We start from the raw sequence: 20,305 nt of genomic DNA, 5'->3' as shown, positions 1-20,305 counted from the left end.
CATTTAAATGTTTTTATAGTATTTTTCAGCATTAAAATCGTTTATTATTTGTTTAAAGTACTCATTTTCAAAATAAGTATTTTAAACATGATGTTTTCCATTGTTTTGCCAGTGCTAAGATGTATAACTACATTCTGCAAATGCTTAAAAACGCTGAATTTAAATTTGAATTAGAAAAATTCAAATATATTTAATAAATGGTCATATTCTTGAAAACTGAAATTACAAAATACAGTACGGGCTCGATTTGTGCAACTACCTATTATTGCAACTGACCGATTAGCGCAACAGCCTATTTTTTAACATTACAGTCTTTATAACTGCAACTTTTTTCAAAAAACAGGCGCGATAAGTGCAACTTTATTTTTTTTCATATGTAATATTATTTCGAAGTTATTCTATTATCTTCTATATTTATTCTGGTTGTTTTTTTTAATCAGAAGCGTAATTCAAAACTATTTGCCAAATCATAGGTACCTAAAAAAATACTTTCATGTCGACACTGCTCTCATAAAGAATTTTGGCTGTTTATTTACAGTTATTTTTTATTAAAATATTTTTTTATTTTTTCGAGTACATACATATATTATTTACACCATTTTTTTTACTTTGTTTTGTTTAATAAACGAATTAATTACTTTTTGCTAATTAAATTGCATATTTTTGTTAAAAAAAAGAATAAAAAATAATAACGTAACCTTTCGGTTGCACAAATCGAGCCCGTACTGTATAAGAATTCGAACGATTTGTTTTAATTTTTTTTATTCATTAGAAATATAATCCCAGCTTAAGTTACGTTTGTTTTAATTACAAAACAAATCATTTTAATTTATAATTTTACAGCTCTTTTTAAAATTAAAAAAATATATAAAAACAATATAGAAATTTATAAGTTCCTATTTCTTGCATTCATATAAAAACTACTTCAAAATATAACTCTGTGCAATACAACTCTAACAAATTTACGGAAAAGGAATAGCGAGAGGTGAATTTAGCAAGCCTCCTCATTATAATCACCACTAATCAAAGAACGAAAAGTAAAAGCAAAAGAAATACAAGAAAAACGAGCGTCAAACCGAAACGAAACGACGATAGGAAAAATTTTACCTACTACACATTTTAATTAAAATTAAATAAAACTACAGTAAATTAAAAGAAAAAACTTATGAAAAATAGCAAACATATAAAGATTACATAAGAATTTTACAAAAAACTCAAATAAGCTTAATTGCTATTGGAATTAAAGCTAAAAAAGAAAAAAAACTACAGTGACAAAGACCAAGCCAAAGGCAAGAAAAATTATACTTAAATGTGTGTGTTGAAAATTAAATCATTTTTTAAACAGCGAGACAAAAATAATTAAAGTTATATGCTGGCTTTTGAAAATAAAATTAGCTACGTTTCATTTAAACAACTATAGATAAAATTACGAAATTGAAAAACGTTTAAGATTTTTTGAGAAAAAACTATAGAAAAAAGACTAGGCATTAAATAAAAAAAACAAAGAGCAAGCAAAAGAAGTGATAAATTTAAAGAGAAAAGAGTATGAAGTAAAAAATAGACATCATTTATAAAAGTGTAATTATTTAAAATCAAATGTACATACATGCCTACAAAGTGCAAATAAATGTAACCAACCATTTTCTATAAAAATAACCAGAAATATTACAAAGAATACAAATTCAATTTATTTGTTTCTTCTTTGCTTTGCTCGTGAGTGTATATGCGAATCGTACGAATGTATTAAATTTATATACAACTATTTAAACAGCGGAACAACAACATCGGCAGAAAAACATCAATTGTGTGGGGACTTTCTTTTTGTTTGTTTGGATGTTTTTTTATACGAGTGTGTTGTTTTCCTTTTAACGAAATCAATGTATGAGAGTAGAGTGAGGCCCATAAGAAAATGTCACATTTGCCTTTGGATGCACGCGCCATTTTGCATTATTTAAATGAATTGGGCTACAGAAATATATCAGCCACACAACTCAAAGAATTTTTAAAAGGTAAGAAACAAAATAATGCATAAATTCTTACACGATTTATTGATAAACATAACATAAAAACATCTTCATATTTTGTGTTTAATTAACGACATAAATGTAGGAGAGTGAATGAGTTGCTGATTGTGCGACAGTGAGTGAAAGAGAGAGGTAGCTTAAATATGATTGTAAACAAAAACAGTTTTGTTTTTATTGTTTTGTTTATTTCATTCTTTACTTTTATAACCTCAATCATATTTTGCACATAAACTGTAAATATAAACGTACTTTAATTTAAAAACATTTTAACATCATATAATTTTTTATTTATTTATACATACTCGTGTCTGTTTTTTCCACAAAATGTATGTGCACCAAAAATAAAGCTGAATGTCTATAAAAACCTACAACTGTATGTATTATTCTATACATGCTAGTGTGATGAACAGAAAGAAATAAGCACTTTGTTAATATCCAACTGTATGTGGAATATATAAGCAAATGTTTTCAGCTATTGCTGCTGCAAGTAGTGTATATTGTAGTAAGGTTGAGCTAATGTTTGTCGTTTTGTCGATATTTTTTTTAATATCTGTATATAAAGCCGGCTGTTGTGTGTTTAGTATAGCAGTGTATAGTCAAGGTATATTTACAATCACACAAACAAATATTAAACTACTAAAACAACAACATGAGCACACAAGCAATTTTGTTTTCAGGTCCGTCTGTCGGTGTGTGATTGTCTGTCGGTTCGTTCATACGTCTGTCCGTCCGACCCTCTATACATACTAATATACGTCTATCTAAGCAACGAAACAAGCAAACAGCCAGCCAACCAACCAACCAACCGTCCTCAAAATAAGTAAAGCAACTACATACATATGTATGTACATAATTTTTGCTTCGTTTTTATTTTTCATTGTGTACTTCCACAACCTTACAAAAAAAATAAAATAAAACTGAAAAAATTTATGAAACACACATCGTTACTTCGCTAGATTGTGGAGTTTTTTCTTCTGTGTTTTTTAGTTCTTACTGCTCGTACTGGCGACGTCAACAAATTTCATTTTTTAAATTTTTTTCTGTGTTTTATTTAAAATAACACAGCCCCAGTAGCAGCCAAACGTATACGTGTATTCTCAGGTTTTATTCTTTCTAAATATTACTATTGTGGGTATTTTCCATTTTATCTCTATATTCGTTTCTCTTCTTTCCTTTTATTGCGAATTTCTTTTTGTTGTCGTTTGTTTTATTATTTTTCTTGACAGTGGTGTATTTTAATTTGAAATTGATATCATTTTATTTTATATGTTTTATAAATATTGAGTATGATTTTATACTTTTTTGTTCAATAAATTATTTTTTATACTTTTCTTTGTTCCGGTTTATTTTCTTAATTCTCTTTTATTTGTATTTTATTCAGTGCGCCAGTTTATTTAGTTTAATCAGTGTTGATAATTGTTTCAAAATAATTAGGTTAATACAACTCTGCATGTGGCGAGATAACAATGTGGCAAATCGAGCGTGTTTTTGGACAAAACAACTGTTTGTCCTTTCTATTGAAAGGCCCCTTTAGACGATTATATTTTAGGACGTACAACATTTTGGGGATAGTAAATTATAAAAGTGTGTTTTTATAGTATTAATATTGGCCTGTAATCATAGTCAAACACTAAAGTCGGTTCTTTTTAAAATAAAAATCTGCTTTTAATTATTTTGCAACTATGTATTGTCAAAATTAACACAAAGGGACCTATAGCTTATTTTCTTCAATCCGAGGCTGCCTGGAAACCTTATAGTCAAAATTAAAGTATATTTTAAATTGAACCGACTTTAACTGGGTACCACCTCAAATGTAGAAAATGTTTTCATACAATATGCAACTAAATATAGACAAGTGGCACCGCTGAACAGCTGACATAGAAAATTAAAAAAAGGTAAACAATAAAAGTAACCGGAACAACTAAAGAAAAAAATTGTGTGTGGTATAAAAATATGAAAAGATAAGATTAATATCATATTTAGGACATTTTGGTACTAATTTTATTGATAAATTTTCAATAATTGCAAAATCTCTGCCAATATCTTTTAACTTTAACATTTTTTAATTTTTGCCAAACTTTTTTACATGGCCAAGAACAGCTTATGCTGTTGTTAAACGAGTTAAAAACAGATTCAACTAGTTTTATATTTAGATTCGACTTCAACGCAGAGACCTGCGCCAAAAGGCTGTAAGCCGGCTGAGCCGAGCCGCCGATAAATTTTCAAAGCCGCCGCCGAATTTTTTTCGGCTTAAGTCGGCTTGAACATAGCCGCCGTTTATGATAAAAGTTCCATAGTAATTTCATAAAATTTTCAGAATTTCACTTTTTAAATTTTTAATTATGTATTTGGATTTGAGTATTTACTCTTTTTTGGAGTCAGCCGCCGCCGCCGTGAAACTTGTCTATGGTAGACCTAAAGTCCACTCTTAAGTAAAGACGACTTTATTTATAATTATTGTTTATTTCAATTATGTTTATATGAGATGTGTATAACTTCCTATGAAATGTGTCACAAACAAATGATTAAATGTACGTGTAACAAGGGTTTACAACTTAATTCATCAATGTATTTTTGATATTCTGAACTACATTTGGAGTTATAGCCAAAATTATATTATATTAAAATAGTAAAAAATACAAAATGACTTAAAAAGTTAGTTTAGGTCTCTACTCCGGCCTTTGGGTATGTATACGATTCTTTATTTTATGTCTTTTCGTTGACTCACTTTTTTCACGCCAGTTTGATAATTTCTAAAACTAGATCTTAACACAGCTTTTATATTTATTTCTTTCGCAGGATAGTGTTCAAAGAAAAAGAATATTTAGAAGTACAAAATTAATCCACAAAATTTTACCCCATACATTTACATTTATGGATTTTTTTTAATTCTATATTAAGATGAACAAAATGCAATACTGATGACTAACTAGAAATGAACTTTATAATAAAGAAAAATTCATATCTAAAGTAAAATAAGTATTGAAAATCAAAAATAAACACTTTTCTATGCACAATAATATTTTGCTGCTGCTAATATAAAAAAAAAACCAATACAAATGAAATGTTTATATACAGCATCCTCTAGAATCAACGCACATACGGCTAGGCTAGTAGTTTTTTGGTATTTTACTTTTTAACGTACAAATAAGATTATATAGTACGTATGAAAATACATAGAGTTTTGCTGGCAAGACTGAATGACGAAGTGACTGCCTACAACCAAATAAGACAGACTAACAGCCAGATATAAGATAGAGTATGGGCAACTATAGCATTATACTAGACGGTTAATGTACCTCCTCAAACTTCTTCATCATCTGTATCACTCTTTATCATGCTCATACTTGTACATACCCTTGTTAATTTTCAGCATTTTTTATTTTTGTATACAGTGGTTAAATGGGTGTATTATTATAACAACTTAATACTAAGAATTGAAGAAAAAATCGAATAAAATATATATAAATATCGTTAGTTGAAATGCAAAATCATGTAAATAACAAACAATTCTGAGAATTTAAAATATTGTATGGCAATGGAAAACATATACCAAAAATTATAAAAGATGAGTAAATCATCAAAAATATTTTTTTTTTTTTCGAAATGTTTGGTTTCTTCTCTATATCAACTTGGTTTTGCTTTTAAACTAATAATAGATATTTAGTTAAGCTTCTTTCTAAAATAATATAAATTAAAGAGTTTTCGTACATTTTAACGTTTTATAGATAATGTAGGATATAGTTTAAGCTTTTTTTATATCAGATATACTTTCAATAAACACTATCACTATTAAGGCTAATTAAAAAACATACATATCACAAATACTTAAATTTCTTTAACAAATCAAAATTTTGAATTTCACAAAAATCGCTATTTGACAAAAAAAAGTTAATACATATAACAAAACCACAGTTTTCACCACAACAAATTCTTTTTTTCATACATTTTTAATCACATGTATATGAAATAGGTTTCACATCTAATTATAATCTTATATTAAAACACTTCAGAGTTGTTTTTTTTTATATTTTACACATTTTACAATTTCTTTCCATTTATTTTAAAATCTATTAAAATTTTGCAATTATTTTGTTGTTCAGTTGGTTTTTATTTGTAATTATTTCACATCAACATTTGTTTAAATTTTCGCAATTCCGTTTTAAATTGTTGAGTTTATTTTTCGTTGTGTGCCTTTTCTGTCCTCCCTACCAACCGCCGGCGACAATTCATTCAATATTTTATGTATTTATTTCTATTTTAGTTTGCTTATCTAATCAAGTATGCATTTTGCAACATTCATGAATTTTATTTATTTATATGTATACATTTTTTTATTTAGGTATTTTTATGACCAGTTTTTTTACATGCATATTTATTAAACATTCCAAGTAGGAAAATTGTCATCTAACGGTATTATTTCAACTGCAAATGTTGTATGTATTAAGCTTTGTGGTTAGAGGTACGAAAATAAGTTAGAATTCTATCATTAAGATGAGATGGAAATAAATTATTGCTGGTGTTATTTGATATAAACGTTACTGTCCATTTATATGTTTTATTATTATTCAAATCCTATTTGTAAATTGTATTTATCATACATATGACCTGTTTCAATTATTGCCTCAATATTTCGTATACATTTTTCAATACAAACCAACAAAAAATGTTTAAGTGCAACCAAGTGAGTTATCCCATTATTCAGCCTACTTTGTTTTTTTTTTTAAGAAATTTTTTTTATTTCACATTGAACTCCTTCTTCAATTTAATATATAACCTGGTAACTAAAAATCGATAAATTTAATAACATAATAAAACCTTAAAAACAAATATGTATACAAATTAAAATACATATTTAGTATATGCATAGATACATATTCATTAGACTGATGCAATATTGTGTGGAGAGGAAGAATGTCATGAGGAGGTCTTTAACTACTCCAAAATTTTTTATTATGTATATTGCATAATAAATTTACAGTGAAATAATATTTGTAATTAGTAACATTTGTGGATATTTGATTTCATGTTATAACTCAGACTCAGGATCGCTCTGAAGATTTTCCAATACAAACAAGATAATAGTTCTTTAAAAACTAGTATTAGAATATTGAAGACATATTTTGTTAATTTTCCACACATATGTATGTGATCTGCCGAAATCTTACGCGAATGAATACATCATTAAGTAGACTTTGTAGACTCATTTTGTTAATTTTCCATACATATAGGATTTCCAGAAATCCAATGCACATTAAAGGATTCAGAATATAAATATATGTATGGTTAGAAATTGGATTTTTTTTACCGTATTTCGACTATATCTTCACCGATTTCACTAATATTTTTTAAAACATATTTCAGAACTATTTCTGAAAACTTTCTTTAATATTTACTTACGTCGTAAAATTCTAGGACTCAAAATATTTTTGAGAGCAGTCTAATGTACTTTCATATGCATGTACATACAGTATTGGCCATAACTAAAGCACCCCCTCAATGAATTTTTTTCATATGGTATTTTTTTGTATAAAATCAAAGTTTTAAATTCTATTATGTATTATTTTCATTTGTTAATATGTTTAGTATTGATAAACAAATACTTTCAAACTTAATCTTTCTATAAGAGGTAACTTAAAATTAAAAAATATTTTAAGGTAGAAAATGAAACGGACAAAACTAAAGCACCCCTTCAAGGATATACTATAAAAAAAAATTTTATTTAATTTTTTGTTGCAAATCCTTTGTTTTGGATGGCACAAGAACATCTCTTGGCATAGAAGATAATATGTTTTTATGACGTTTTTCGATATTCCTTCCCAGGCTATTTTAACGGCATGAAATAAATCGTGAAAATTTCCGATCCTTATTTCAACAATTTTCACGATTTATTTTCATATTAACAATGTGCCACAAGTTCTCAATAGGATTGAGATCGGGAGATTGACCAGGCCAATGAAGAACTTGAATCTTATTGCTGTGTAGCCAAGTCTTACAAACTTTGGAGGGGTGCTTAGGATCGTAATCCTGATGGAAGCTCCCTATTATTGGCATCTCTTCACTGGCATAAGGCAACATTACAGCTTTCAATACATCACGGTACATGAACCGATCCATAATCCCATAAATTTTATGATTTGGCCCAAATCCTTGATCAGAAAGGAACCCCAGACCATTACATTGCTTCCTCCATGTTTAATTGTTCCTTTGCAATACTTAGGATTCAGTTTTCCTCTTTTTGGTCTGCGTACACGCCTTATTCCAGCGGAACTTTTTAAGTTGTATTTGGATTCGGCAGGGAACAGTACTGTCTTTAATTTTTGGACACTCCAGTCGATGTGGGCTTTGGCAAATTTCAGTCTAGCTTTCTTGTTCTTAGCTGATAGAAATGTTTTTTTTTGCTGTTCGTCAGCTGAATAATCGGGCTTCTACTACTCTTCTACGGTTTGTTCTTTCGCTAACGCATAATCTTAAACTTGTTCGTACTTGAATAGTTGATGCTGTAGGATCTTTTTGTATTGCTCTTTTGATCAAGGAATCATAATATCGTGTTTTTTCGCGAACGACATCCAGAATGCACCGGAGATTTTCGACCAGTCTTAAAAAATTTTGAAACGAGCCTGGAAATAACTGATCTGTTAATTGAATATTTTTTACTAAATTCATGTAGTGATAAGCCCGTCTTCCAGTTCTCAATAACTTTAATTTTAAATTCACTGGAGTAATTTTTCCATGCCATTGTTTTTATTACAAGAATCTGTATAAAACTTAAATTTTGCACACTACGTCTTCCTATATTTTTATCTTTTGGAATTTTTAAGTCCATTCATTGTGATTCCCGATAATTCACATTGCAAATATGCAGTACCGAGTCAAATTTTTAAACATTTTATAAGAGGGTGCTTTTGTTTTGTCCGTTGCGTTTTGAGTTTTTGTATGATTTATCATTTTAAATTAATTTTTAATAAAATTATCTTTTACTAAATGAATATTAAATGAACATTAACAATATTAGTTAATAAAATATATACAAAATACATCCCAAAAAAACCGTTTTTATCAAAAAAATTATGATTTGAAAAAATCCATTGAGGGGGTGCTTTAGTTATGGCCAATACTGTATGTATTAGAGTGCTCCAAGATTGTATGGACGAAAAAAACTTTCTAGGTACAGGCCGTCCCCCCCTCTAGAATTGTTCTATGTATTGTAGAAACACGTTGTGTAAGATATTAGGATGATAGGATAACGTTAACTGGTGGCGCAACGACGCTGAAGTTTTGAGGTGCATTTACAAGGGGAAAATATGCAATTTTTTCAGTTTTTGTAAAAATTTTGCCATTAAATAATGACTTTTACAATTTAATTTAAAAGAATCGAAATGTGTACGTAATTGTCGTTATAATAAGATATAAAAGACAAAAATTGGTGAAAAAATGTTAAAGTTATTAAAAAATCGCCAGGCCATTAACGTGTCTCAGGCCACTAGAACAAGAAATTTATGAACAAAATTAACATATTTTGAGAAATATTAAAATAAAAGCTTATTTTTACTTAAAATATATCCATATTTACTTGTATATGAGTTTTTGTCCTCGTAGGATACCGTTAACCTATTCGCAGGTATGACCAAAAAAATTAAATTTTTTTAACGGCAGTTTCAAAACTCAATTATCAAATTTTTAAAAATTTTGTTAAACAAATTTCAGAATTTTTTGATCATCACATGGGGATTTATTGACAACATAATAGGGAATAATAATGTGAATAAAGTATGTCAATACCTCCTATAGTTTTTCCGTACCTGAGATATAAATTTTCCGATTTTCGAGAAAAACTAATTTTTTGGCCATATTTTGGGGAATGACCAGAATTTCCTTACTGTAATGATTTTTAAGTAAAAGCTATTCAGAATAATATAGTCCAGGTAATTTTAAATATAGTCTGAAAGTTTTACTAAAATCGGAAAACTTTAACCCTTAAATCGTGAAGGTCAAAAGTTAATTTTTTCAATATTTGGAATTTCTCATGGAAAGATAGCGAAATATTATATATTTTTGGGCCGATTTTGATGAAACTTACGAAAAATATAAAATGAAGTCTAGTATTCACAATAACAGTACAAAAATGGAAATTAACCCTTAAGAGTACTTGGGGTCAAAATTAATGTGTTTTTAAAAGTTGAGGGTCATTTGGGCCCCAAGTGCTATTAAGGGTTAATTTCCATTTTTGTACTGTTATTGTGAATACTAGACTTCATTTTATATTTTTCTTAAGTTTCATCAAAATCGGCCCAAAAATATATAATATTTCGCTATCTTTCCATGAGAAATTCCAAATATTGAAAAAATTGACCTTTGACCTTCACGATTTAAGGGTTAAAGTTTTCCGATTTTAGTAAAACTTTCAGACTATATTTAAAATTACCTGGACTATATTATTCTGAATAGCTTTTACTAAAAAATCATTACAGTAAGGAATTTCTTGTCATTCCCCAAAATATGGCCAAAAAATTAGTTTTTCTCGAAAATCGCAAAATTTATATCGCAGGTACGGAAAAACTATAGGAGGTATTGACATACTTTTTTCACATTTTTATTCCCTATTATGTTGTCAATAAATCCCCATGTGATGATCAAAAAATTCTGAAATTTGTTTAACAAAATTTTTAAAAATTTGAAAATTGAGTTTTGAAACTGCCGTTAAAAAAATTTAATTTTTTTGGTCATACCTGCGAATAGGTTAACGGTATCCTACGAGGACAAAAACTCATATACAAGTAAATATGGATATATTTTAAGTAAAAATAAGCTTTTATTTTAATATTTCTCAAAATATGTTAATTTTGTTCATAAATTTCTTGTTCTAGTGGCCTGAGACACGTTAATGGCCTGGCGATTTTTTAATAACTTTAAAATTTTTCACCAATTTTTGTCTTTTATATCTTATTATAACGACAATTACGTACACATTTCGATTCTTTTAAATTAAATTGTAAAAGTCATTATTTAATGGCAAAATTTTTACAAAAACTGAAAAAATTGCATATTTTCCCCTTGTAAATGCACCACAAAACTTCAGCGTCGTTGCGCCACCAGTTAGCGTTATCCTATCATCCTAATATTTTACATAATGTGTTTCTACAATACATAGAACAATTCTAGAGGGGGGGACGGTCGAAATTCGCAATTTTATTTTTTTGGAGCACTCTAGTATGTATATAGTTGTTTATTCCACCAACCATTAAAAACTATGTGTAAATAAAAATTGATATGTGGTAAATATACATCATACCTTTAATTCTACAACCAAATATAAATACATACAGTGGTTGATAATACAAAGGAAACTTTTCCAAATATTTAACTTTTCCATAATCCAGACAATCCTTAAAAAATTTAAATTTATTTAGTACCTACATATTAACAACAAACAATTAGAACATAATTAAATTACGAAAATAGAAAACAAAGTAAAAAGTAAACGTCAAAGGATTTGTACGAAAGTGAAAATAATCAAAAACAAAAACTTCACATGCCTTAAGGCGCTGCTTACAATTTTATTAAAACTCCTAAAAGTAAACATGAAATTTTTAAAAATTTTTCTTTTATTTACAACAAGACGAATTTACTGCGCTGCAAATTCGCCTTTATTTACAAATTTCTAATTTTTTACTTCGACTTTTTAATTTGAAAGTGAAAAAACAAAAGTTTTTCTAAATACGTTTTTAGTTTGCACTTTCGTACGAAATTGTTGTCTTGATAAGGTTTGATTTTTACAAAAAATGTTTGGACCTTTTAGTGACTCAGTATTTTATTGGATATCCTTTGTTTTTTATAACTGCCTCATAGCGGGGCTGCATTGAACCTATTAAATAATGCATCTTATAAAGCTACCATGGTAATGTAATTTTAAGTCCGTATTTTGCGATCTACAATAGGTTTTGAGATCTGGCGATTGGGTGTGTTTGTGTTCATTGTCGTGATAGATTCACCAACCTAGGGTTATATTTTCCTCAGAGATTTTTTTATTATTACTATGTATTTCAAAAAGTTATTGTGTGAAAAAAAATTATCACAAATAAATTATAATATAAATATTGAATTGATGGTAAATTTGAATTTATCTTTATAGTTTTTAAAAAATCTTCTATTGTATTGTCACTCACTGTATGTATGCATTTTAATACATAATACCGTATGTATTATGTAAATGCATTTTTAAACATTTATTAAAGATTATATAATAAATATATGTACATAAACAATACAAATGTATAATTTGCCAAATTTGTGTTTAAATACATTATTAGTAAATTTAGAAAGTTCTAAAGGTTACTACTGTCATCGTGTTAAATTAAAAATGAGCTTATTTGGCAACATTTGTTTAATTGTTATAGTTAAATGCAAATTTTCCATATCAATTGGATAATTTTTGAACAAACAATCAATCAATTTTTAAAATCTCTAGTTTTTACAAAATTTCCTTGGCTCAGACATATTTTTTTTTAAAGTTAATCATTACTAGGCCTTCATTACCACTAAAAATCGTTAAAATCACAACACATTTTTAAATCTGGCAACAGTGATGAATAAAGGTGAATTCTACAGTAGTTACCCCTCACAGAGTTGCATGTACATTTATGTTATCCTTTTGTACAGGATCAGTTGGTGTATTATCTATTATTTTGTTGGTGGTAACAAGGGATGATCTTGAACATCTGTCCTCTTTTGTTTTTTATGTTATTGTGTGTCCAGATTTTTTTTATGTTTGCTTCATTTAACATTTGCTCATCATGTCCTTTTTATTTAGACCTTATTCCATTTTATCATTGTAAAGGAATGTGTGTGATTTTTTTTTGGTTGTTTCAATCATTGTGCAATTTGTACTAACATTTTAAAATTAAGATTTCTTTGTAAAATTAATAAATAACAAATAAAATGTATAAGAACTTTGTAACTGATTTCGATTTTTTGTATTTTTTTGCTCTTCTCTTTTCCAAAAAACGTATGCGGCTTTTAAATAACATAAATATCAAATAATTGCGCCACTGTCATTGCAAAATAATATTAAAACGACAAAAATAAACATTACGTGTGTCCCTGTGTATGTACTATTATTATTCCATGTGAAAATATGAAACGAAATAGCCATATTGCGCTTAAAGGTATGCAACCACAATCGGAAATCAACAGTAAATGCAAATTTAAAAGTCAGCAACAGCAGCAGCAACAATTGCCAACAACACCTACTACAAGAAACACAACAACCAGAACAACAGCCTCTGCTTCAATTTTACAACAAACCCCAACAACAACAGCTACAGCAGCAGCCACTGCAATTGCATCTGAGGTTACAAAACGCAGTCCTGCTGTAAAAGTAGTTAAATGTAAGAAACCTTTGTGTCATTTTAAATTTTACTTGGATATACGTGATCATCAACTAACCAAACGCATAGAGGAACAAATCAAACTACTGGGGGGTTCGCTAGAGTTTTTTCTAACTCCCAGTGTTACACATTTTGTTACTGATAAACCAATAGCGCCGGCAAACAATAACAGCAACAACACAAACAACACCAGTTGTCCGGGTACGCCACAAACACCCCAAACACCACAGACTCCCCAGACGCCCTACTCGTTGGATTGTTTAGTGGACTCAGCGAAACAAAATAATGGACTTGCCAAGAAGCCCATTAGGAATTCAAGAGCTGATGCCATATTAAATAGAGCGCGTAGATTGAGCACTATTAACGTATCCACGCCCACCACCAGCCATTATCATCAGAGCAAGGGTTCGGCCATAGAACCGATCAGCTCTGTTACACCTCTAAAACATAAACATAGTTTGGCTAATAATGTTACTGGCACTCCACAGCTCCCATATGTTGTCTGGCAATGTGAAATCGCTTTAAGATTTTTCAAAAAAGTACAACACGAACTTAAAGATTATTTGGATCATTCAAGTAAACCGATTAGCAAGTCTTATGCCGTAGAACCTATAAGTCTTAAGGGTGGCTATATAAAATTTGAATCGCTAAAGCGTAACTATAGGCCGTACTATCATCTAATTAGGAAACCACAAGAGTGGCCTAAAATCCAATTGAGTCGAGAGGACGGTGCTTTTAGACTGTCGCCCAAGAAGGATTTGCCGCCCAAAGATATTGCGGAAACTGAACAAAATTGCCAAACTTTAGACGGCGCTGCGTTGCTCGACAATATGACACGTAAATCCCGTACAAAATCATCACAAAATCACCATAACAATTTGAAAAATAATAAAGACAACGATCTTATAAAGTCACCAGCCAACTCCCAAAAACAATCGGGCAAGTGCAAAAATCAAACTCCCCAACAGCAAAAAGATTCCAGCGATAAACAGTGTGGCGTTTGTGAAATATGTAAAATAGAGTATGATGCTCTAACGATACATCTGAAAACAAAAGATCATGAATATTTTGCCAAAAATTCACAGAATTTTATAGCTCTAGATTCGTTGATTCATTCCTCGGCCGATGTAAACAAGTTTTTGGATGAGAATAGAAAACTGGAAATAAAAACTGAACTGGAAGAAATGGAAGTTGATCACGACGGTCTGATGTGTATTGAACAAGACCCATTGGAAAATACTGATGATGAACATGAACATCAAAACGATGAAGATGACGAAGAAGAAGAAGAGGACGACGATGATGATGAATCAGAGAAATCCTCTTCGACTAACAAACGCAAGTCGGTTGAACCTAAGATGGTTTCTCCCACTTTAAGAGAAAAATCAAAGAGATCCACTAAAGGTAAACACTCCTCAGAGAAGTTTAAGAACTGTACACTTACTACTGCTGGAAAATCACCAAAGACTCCTAGTCCTCAGAAGCCTTTAGCTGCACTGGATGTTAAGACCCCCTTGGCGAGGAAAAAAGCATCTTCTACAGCTGCTATATCACCGCCCATACGTGCCATGTTGCCGCCTAACTCTTTGTACAAGGTGGTAGAAACCCATAACGAAGTGAATTGTACACCACCTCGGGGTAAAGGTTTAGCGGCTGGTTTACACGATGACTCCAAGGCCGTAGGTTCTCCCTCGTTAATAGTGAAATTCAAAAAAGTACGCACCACAGAACTGCAAGTATTAAATGGTGAGGCCGAAAACTTTATGTTTCCCAAAAAACGCAGTGATTCCAGCGATTTGCCCACTGATATAGATCGACAAACCACCTCCGATCGCATACAGCATACGCAGACGTCTCAGCAGATTTTATCATCATCATCCTCATCATCCGAAGAACAGGATAACGATGAGGATTTTGAAGTTAAACACAGTCAGCCTCAGGTACTACACAATGGTAAAAAGGCCATAATTAAGGGTAAGAGAAGATTGTCAAAAGTATGCTCCTCCTCGTCATCTAAATCGACGTTGGGAGGGGAATCTAAACAGTGCTTTCCAAAGACCCCCATCCAGCCAAATGAACAACTGAAAAGTGAAACAAAATCTACAACAGCAATAAGCGGAACAATGAAAAGAAAACCACTACCGTTGACACAAAATCACATAGCAAAAACACCGAATGTAACAGCGGTAGTGAGCGTTTCCAATAAAATCGTATTGCCAGAGGCTACCAGAAAAAGTAGTCGTACAGCAACTGCGATTGTAACAGCAGCCACCACAAGTACTCGCTTGTTACAAGCTGCTGTTGAGGCAGCTAAAAGCAAGCACAAATTGGAAATATCAACAAAATCGAAACTGCCACCACCTCCTCCTCCTGCTGCTCCTTCTAGGCATTATAAAACAGCTAAGAAACAAGAAATAAAGCAGGAACCGAAAGATGACTCTGAAGAAGAAGAGGAAGAGGATGATGAGGATGACGATGGCAATGATGAGTTGCATAGAAACACATCTAAGTCTAGACAATTGCGTTGTAGCCGTAGATCAGTTGTAAAAATGGAGGATAGGATGGGGGATTCAAATAAAAAGCCTCAAAAGTCTTTAAATTATAAGAAACTAATACAGGGTTTCGATATGGATGACTACGAAGATGATGATGACATTACCATTGATGGCGATGAGGACGACGACGAAAATGATGAAGATTTTATTGTACAAACACCCAAAGTGAAAACAAAATTATCAACGGTAACACCAAAAAAAACAGCAAATGCTTCTTCATCTGATGCAACACATACTGTAGCAATAAAATCTTCATCTAAGACTAGACTATCCATACAAACACCCACTCAGCTGAATTTGTCGGTGCGTGAAGAGCGTTTAGCTAGACGCCAAAGTCGTCTAATTACTCAATTGCAATTAGAACTACAAACTGGTTCGGAAGAGGAGCAAGTAAACGTGATAACTAAGCCGAAGGTTGTTGAGAAGAAACCCGAAAGGATTTCGATAGAAAAAGCTCCTATAACAACAAAAACAACTATAAAACCAGCAAAATCCGTCGAAACTCCTCCTAAGAAATCGGTCTTAAAAGTTACATCGCCAATAAAGCAAGAGTCTTCTTCGCCTTCGTCTCGCTATTTCGACTATACCAAAAGTGAACGCCTAAAAGCAATACGCTATGCCTTTGAACGTCTGCCAGATACGGATCTGTGGTACAGGGTCTACAAACGCCAGGACAATTGTGAAGAGAAATATTTTGAATATTTTGGATCAACCAAATACCGAAAACTGCCCTATGAATTGGGACCTATGCCATTTGAAACCACACTCTTGGATAACAACAAAAAGAAAATGTGCTGCAAACTTTGCCAGGATGGACAACAGAAAAAGGAAGGTGACAAGGCTCAAAAGATGCACGTGCGCAGAGATTTAAAATTAGATTTAAAAAAACAAATTAATGAGGCCCTCAACAACACAAACACTCCGGAATCTCAGGAAGATCATAACTGTACGTCATCTTCAGCGCACGAAAAACAACAGCTGCAACTTCAAGATCCAAACAATACCAGCCATGAACAAGACCAAGAACATTCCAAATCAAATTGCTCTTCTTCTAATAACGTGGAATCGAAGTCGTACGCTCACAAACACAAAAAAATGCACTTGTTGCAACGTTATCGTCAGGAATTGGAACAGCAGGAGCTAATGCAACGTCAGAAACTGGAAGATCAAGCGAAAGGTACACGAAATGATAGTCGAGTGCTAAGTGGCATTGGCGAAATTAAAACAGAAGTTGAAAGCACCCAAGATTGTTTGCCCTCAAGACATGACCGAGCGGGTTCTACCCACAGCAATGCCAGCAGCAGTGCCAGCAGTACAAACGCTAATGTGGAGCGTAAATGGAAGAAAATGGGTGCCAAACTGGCTAAACTGTCAATGCTAGCCAATTTGGAATTGCCGCCTAGAAAATCTCCAAGGGAACATGCCTCAACTTTGGCTTTAGTTAGTTGTATAATTAAACAGCGACAGGATTCGCTGAGTAAACCAAATTCGGAGACAGATGAGCCGCCCACAACACCCACAGAAACAGAATCCAAAATCTTAGCAATGGCAGCGGAACAACTAAGAGCTAGCGAGGTCGTAGAGAAAGAGCCTCCGAAAACACCGCCACCTTCGGCAAGAAATACGACAGAAGAATCTCCCGCTCCTATTATCATAAATTCTCCACGTACAAGATCACAAGCTGCTACGCCCATCGAGGAATTGCGTTTCGCCACCGAAATATCGGAGACGGTGAAACGCATGAGAAGGGGACGAAATAAATACGACTATTCGCCTCCATTTGTGCAAAGAACGATCGGAAGACCTCGTTCTGGACGTGGTCGTGGCAGAGGTGGATCAAATAGTGTAGTTAATTTGTTTAGTAGTGGACATAAAGCAACAACTACAGCAACAACGGCATCAAGTACCCTAACACGACAAAGGTCAAATACTCCAAACACCAATATACAACCTGCAACCACAAGCTCTGCCGTAACCAGAGGACGTCGAAGAAGAGGCCGACAAAAGGGTTATAATAATATAACCAAAAATCCTGTTAATGTTTTGGCTTCCATACGTAAGACTGGTTCTAAGAAGGGAGTACTAGAGTTCGATGTAGACAATGTAGCTATGGACGCTCTAAGAAAAGCTACCACGGATTATGTTAATCCTAAACTATTGGAATGGCAAATAGATAAGTTTCTCACACTTGCAAATAAGGACTATGAAAACGAATTGTTAACACCCGCGGTTAATCTCACAACGCCACCTGAAGAACACGAAGTGGAGGGCGTGAACGAGCCAAAGGAGGAGGAGGAAGTTGACGAGGACGAAGCAGCGGTAGCTGAGGAGCAAGAGTTGCTGGAAACTGTTAAAACTGATACTAATGATGCTGCTTTAAATCTAAACACCCCACCTGCCACTGACTACTTTTCAAGCGATTTCGATCTGTGTGATTTGATTAATCAAAGTACGGAACGTTTGCAGCATGAAGGCGATAATATGGGTCATCTTGATCGTAGAACAAAAAAATTCAGCATTTTCAATGCGATGCACATGAACAAATACTATCGCAAGCGTAAAAATCCCAAATGTAATCGCACGGGTTGGCCCAAGGTGATCAAAAAGAAAGCGGTAACGCGGCAACAGTCAATGCAAGATAAAATCTATTTCCTACAAAACGGCAACATACGAGAAGAATGTTGTAAGAAAAAAATCGGCATAAAGCAAGAAGTGATGGGCCATAATATGGCCCTAGATGAAGATGAAACTACACAGGAGCAGGACGCCAGGGAAAGTGGTGTGATAACGCCACCCGATTCTGAGAACGAGATGGAAGACAATGTAAAGCTGCCAAGAGAACAAAGCAAAACGTTTAACGAAAATGATGAAGAAAGTGTGCTAATGGAAGATGATTCCCAAATGGAGCTCAATGATGACTCACAAACGGCCAACGATGATGATGACGATGAAGATGATGAGGAAGATGACGACATGGAAGAGCCTGACAGGGTAATAGAAGAAGATAATGAAACATTGGCAGATTCTATAGAAGATGAAGAAGAGGAGGAAGAGGACCAGCAAAGAGAAACAAAGGCCGATTCAGATGAAGATGCTGATATTGAAGAGGCCGACGAAGATGAGCAGCATAATGGGAGAACAGATCAAGATCAACCCAAAAGCCTGGACTTTAGCAAAAAACACAATAAGAAATGTAAAAAAGTTATACCTAAAATCATTGAAAACGATGATGAAGATTCCTATGAGCCACAAGAAAAACGTTTACGTTGCGTACCAGAAAGTCCAGTGGAAAAAATGCGAAATCTATTAAATCCCAACAGCGCGCACACCTCCACTCCTATAACACCCTTTATGCGAGCCCTGCGCCGTACACCCCAACTCAATGGCAGCTTAGGAAGTTGCATTAGTCCCAGCGAAAAAGCCGGCGATAATTCCGATATTTTTACTGTTTCCTCAGATGGTTTAGATACCGATATGGATTTAAGCAATTCTCATTCCCAACTTCGAACCACACAAACAACACATGCCAGCATCGATGAAGATGAACATCACCACCAGCACCATCAACACTCCTCTTTGCATAATAACAGCAACAGCACCACCAACACCGTTACGCCAAAAAGAAAATTTGATATATCGAAATATGCACCTACCAATGCGGCCACCTGTGCGGCAGAGGCTGCCACAGCAGCTGTCAAATCATTGGCCATTTCTCAGTTTCTAAAGAAAGAAGTCCGTGTCACCTGCAGACGTTTGCGAGCACCATTTAGACGTTTTCGTTACCGTAGATAGGGTCAGGGTTATATTTTAATACCCATATTTGACTGAAAATAAATAAATAATTAACCAATAGTAGTTGTTACAAAAAAAAGTAAGAAGGCTCATTGAAAAATAATAATAAATTCCTAAAGAGCTTACATAAAATTACTAACAAAAAAAACCTTGTTGTACTGTATTCATATAGATTTTTTAACATACATTATATTTATTGTAATTTATTATAAAGTAAAAGCAAGTAAAAATAAATTATAAACTTTAAATTAGAATAAAATGTGTAAAAAGAACAAAAAACCAACAACAAAAACATAAACATAAATATAAATAAATAAACCAACAAAAATATTATTAATAAAACTTTATATTAAATTATTATAAGCCTCCTGAAAGTATACTATATTTCTTGTTTTGTTTCAAACTTAAGACATCCCTCCAGTTTTTAGTTTTCTTACTTTTGTTATTTTTTGTTTAATGTGTTTTCTCTTTAGAGTTTCGTTATTTGAATTCAGTTTTTTTTCCTTTTTTTAATTTGTTAAGAGTATTACGTTTTATACAACCTTCT

The 20,305-nt window shown here is 32.2% G+C and overlaps 1 protein-coding gene across 1 annotated transcript; it reads left to right on the top strand.

The window, feature by feature from the left end:
* The first annotated feature begins 1,040 nt into the window (after positions 1-1,040).
* Positions 1,041-20,080, top strand: chif (chiffon). The gene is made up of 2 exons (XM_065502058.1): positions 1,041-2,009; positions 13,173-20,080. The coding sequence occupies exon 2, from the start codon at positions 13,192-13,194 to the stop codon at positions 19,756-19,758; it is 6,567 nt and encodes a 2,188-aa protein (XP_065358130.1). The 5' UTR covers positions 1,041-2,009; positions 13,173-13,191; the 3' UTR covers positions 19,759-20,080.
* Positions 20,081-20,305: the final 225 nt, after the last annotated feature.

Source organism: Calliphora vicina, chromosome 2 (assembly GCF_958450345.1).
Source record: "Calliphora vicina chromosome 2, idCalVici1.1, whole genome shotgun sequence".
Lineage (NCBI taxonomy): Eukaryota > Metazoa > Arthropoda > Insecta > Diptera > Calliphoridae > Calliphora > Calliphora vicina.
This window is presented reverse-complemented; position numbering and strand designations above follow the sequence as displayed.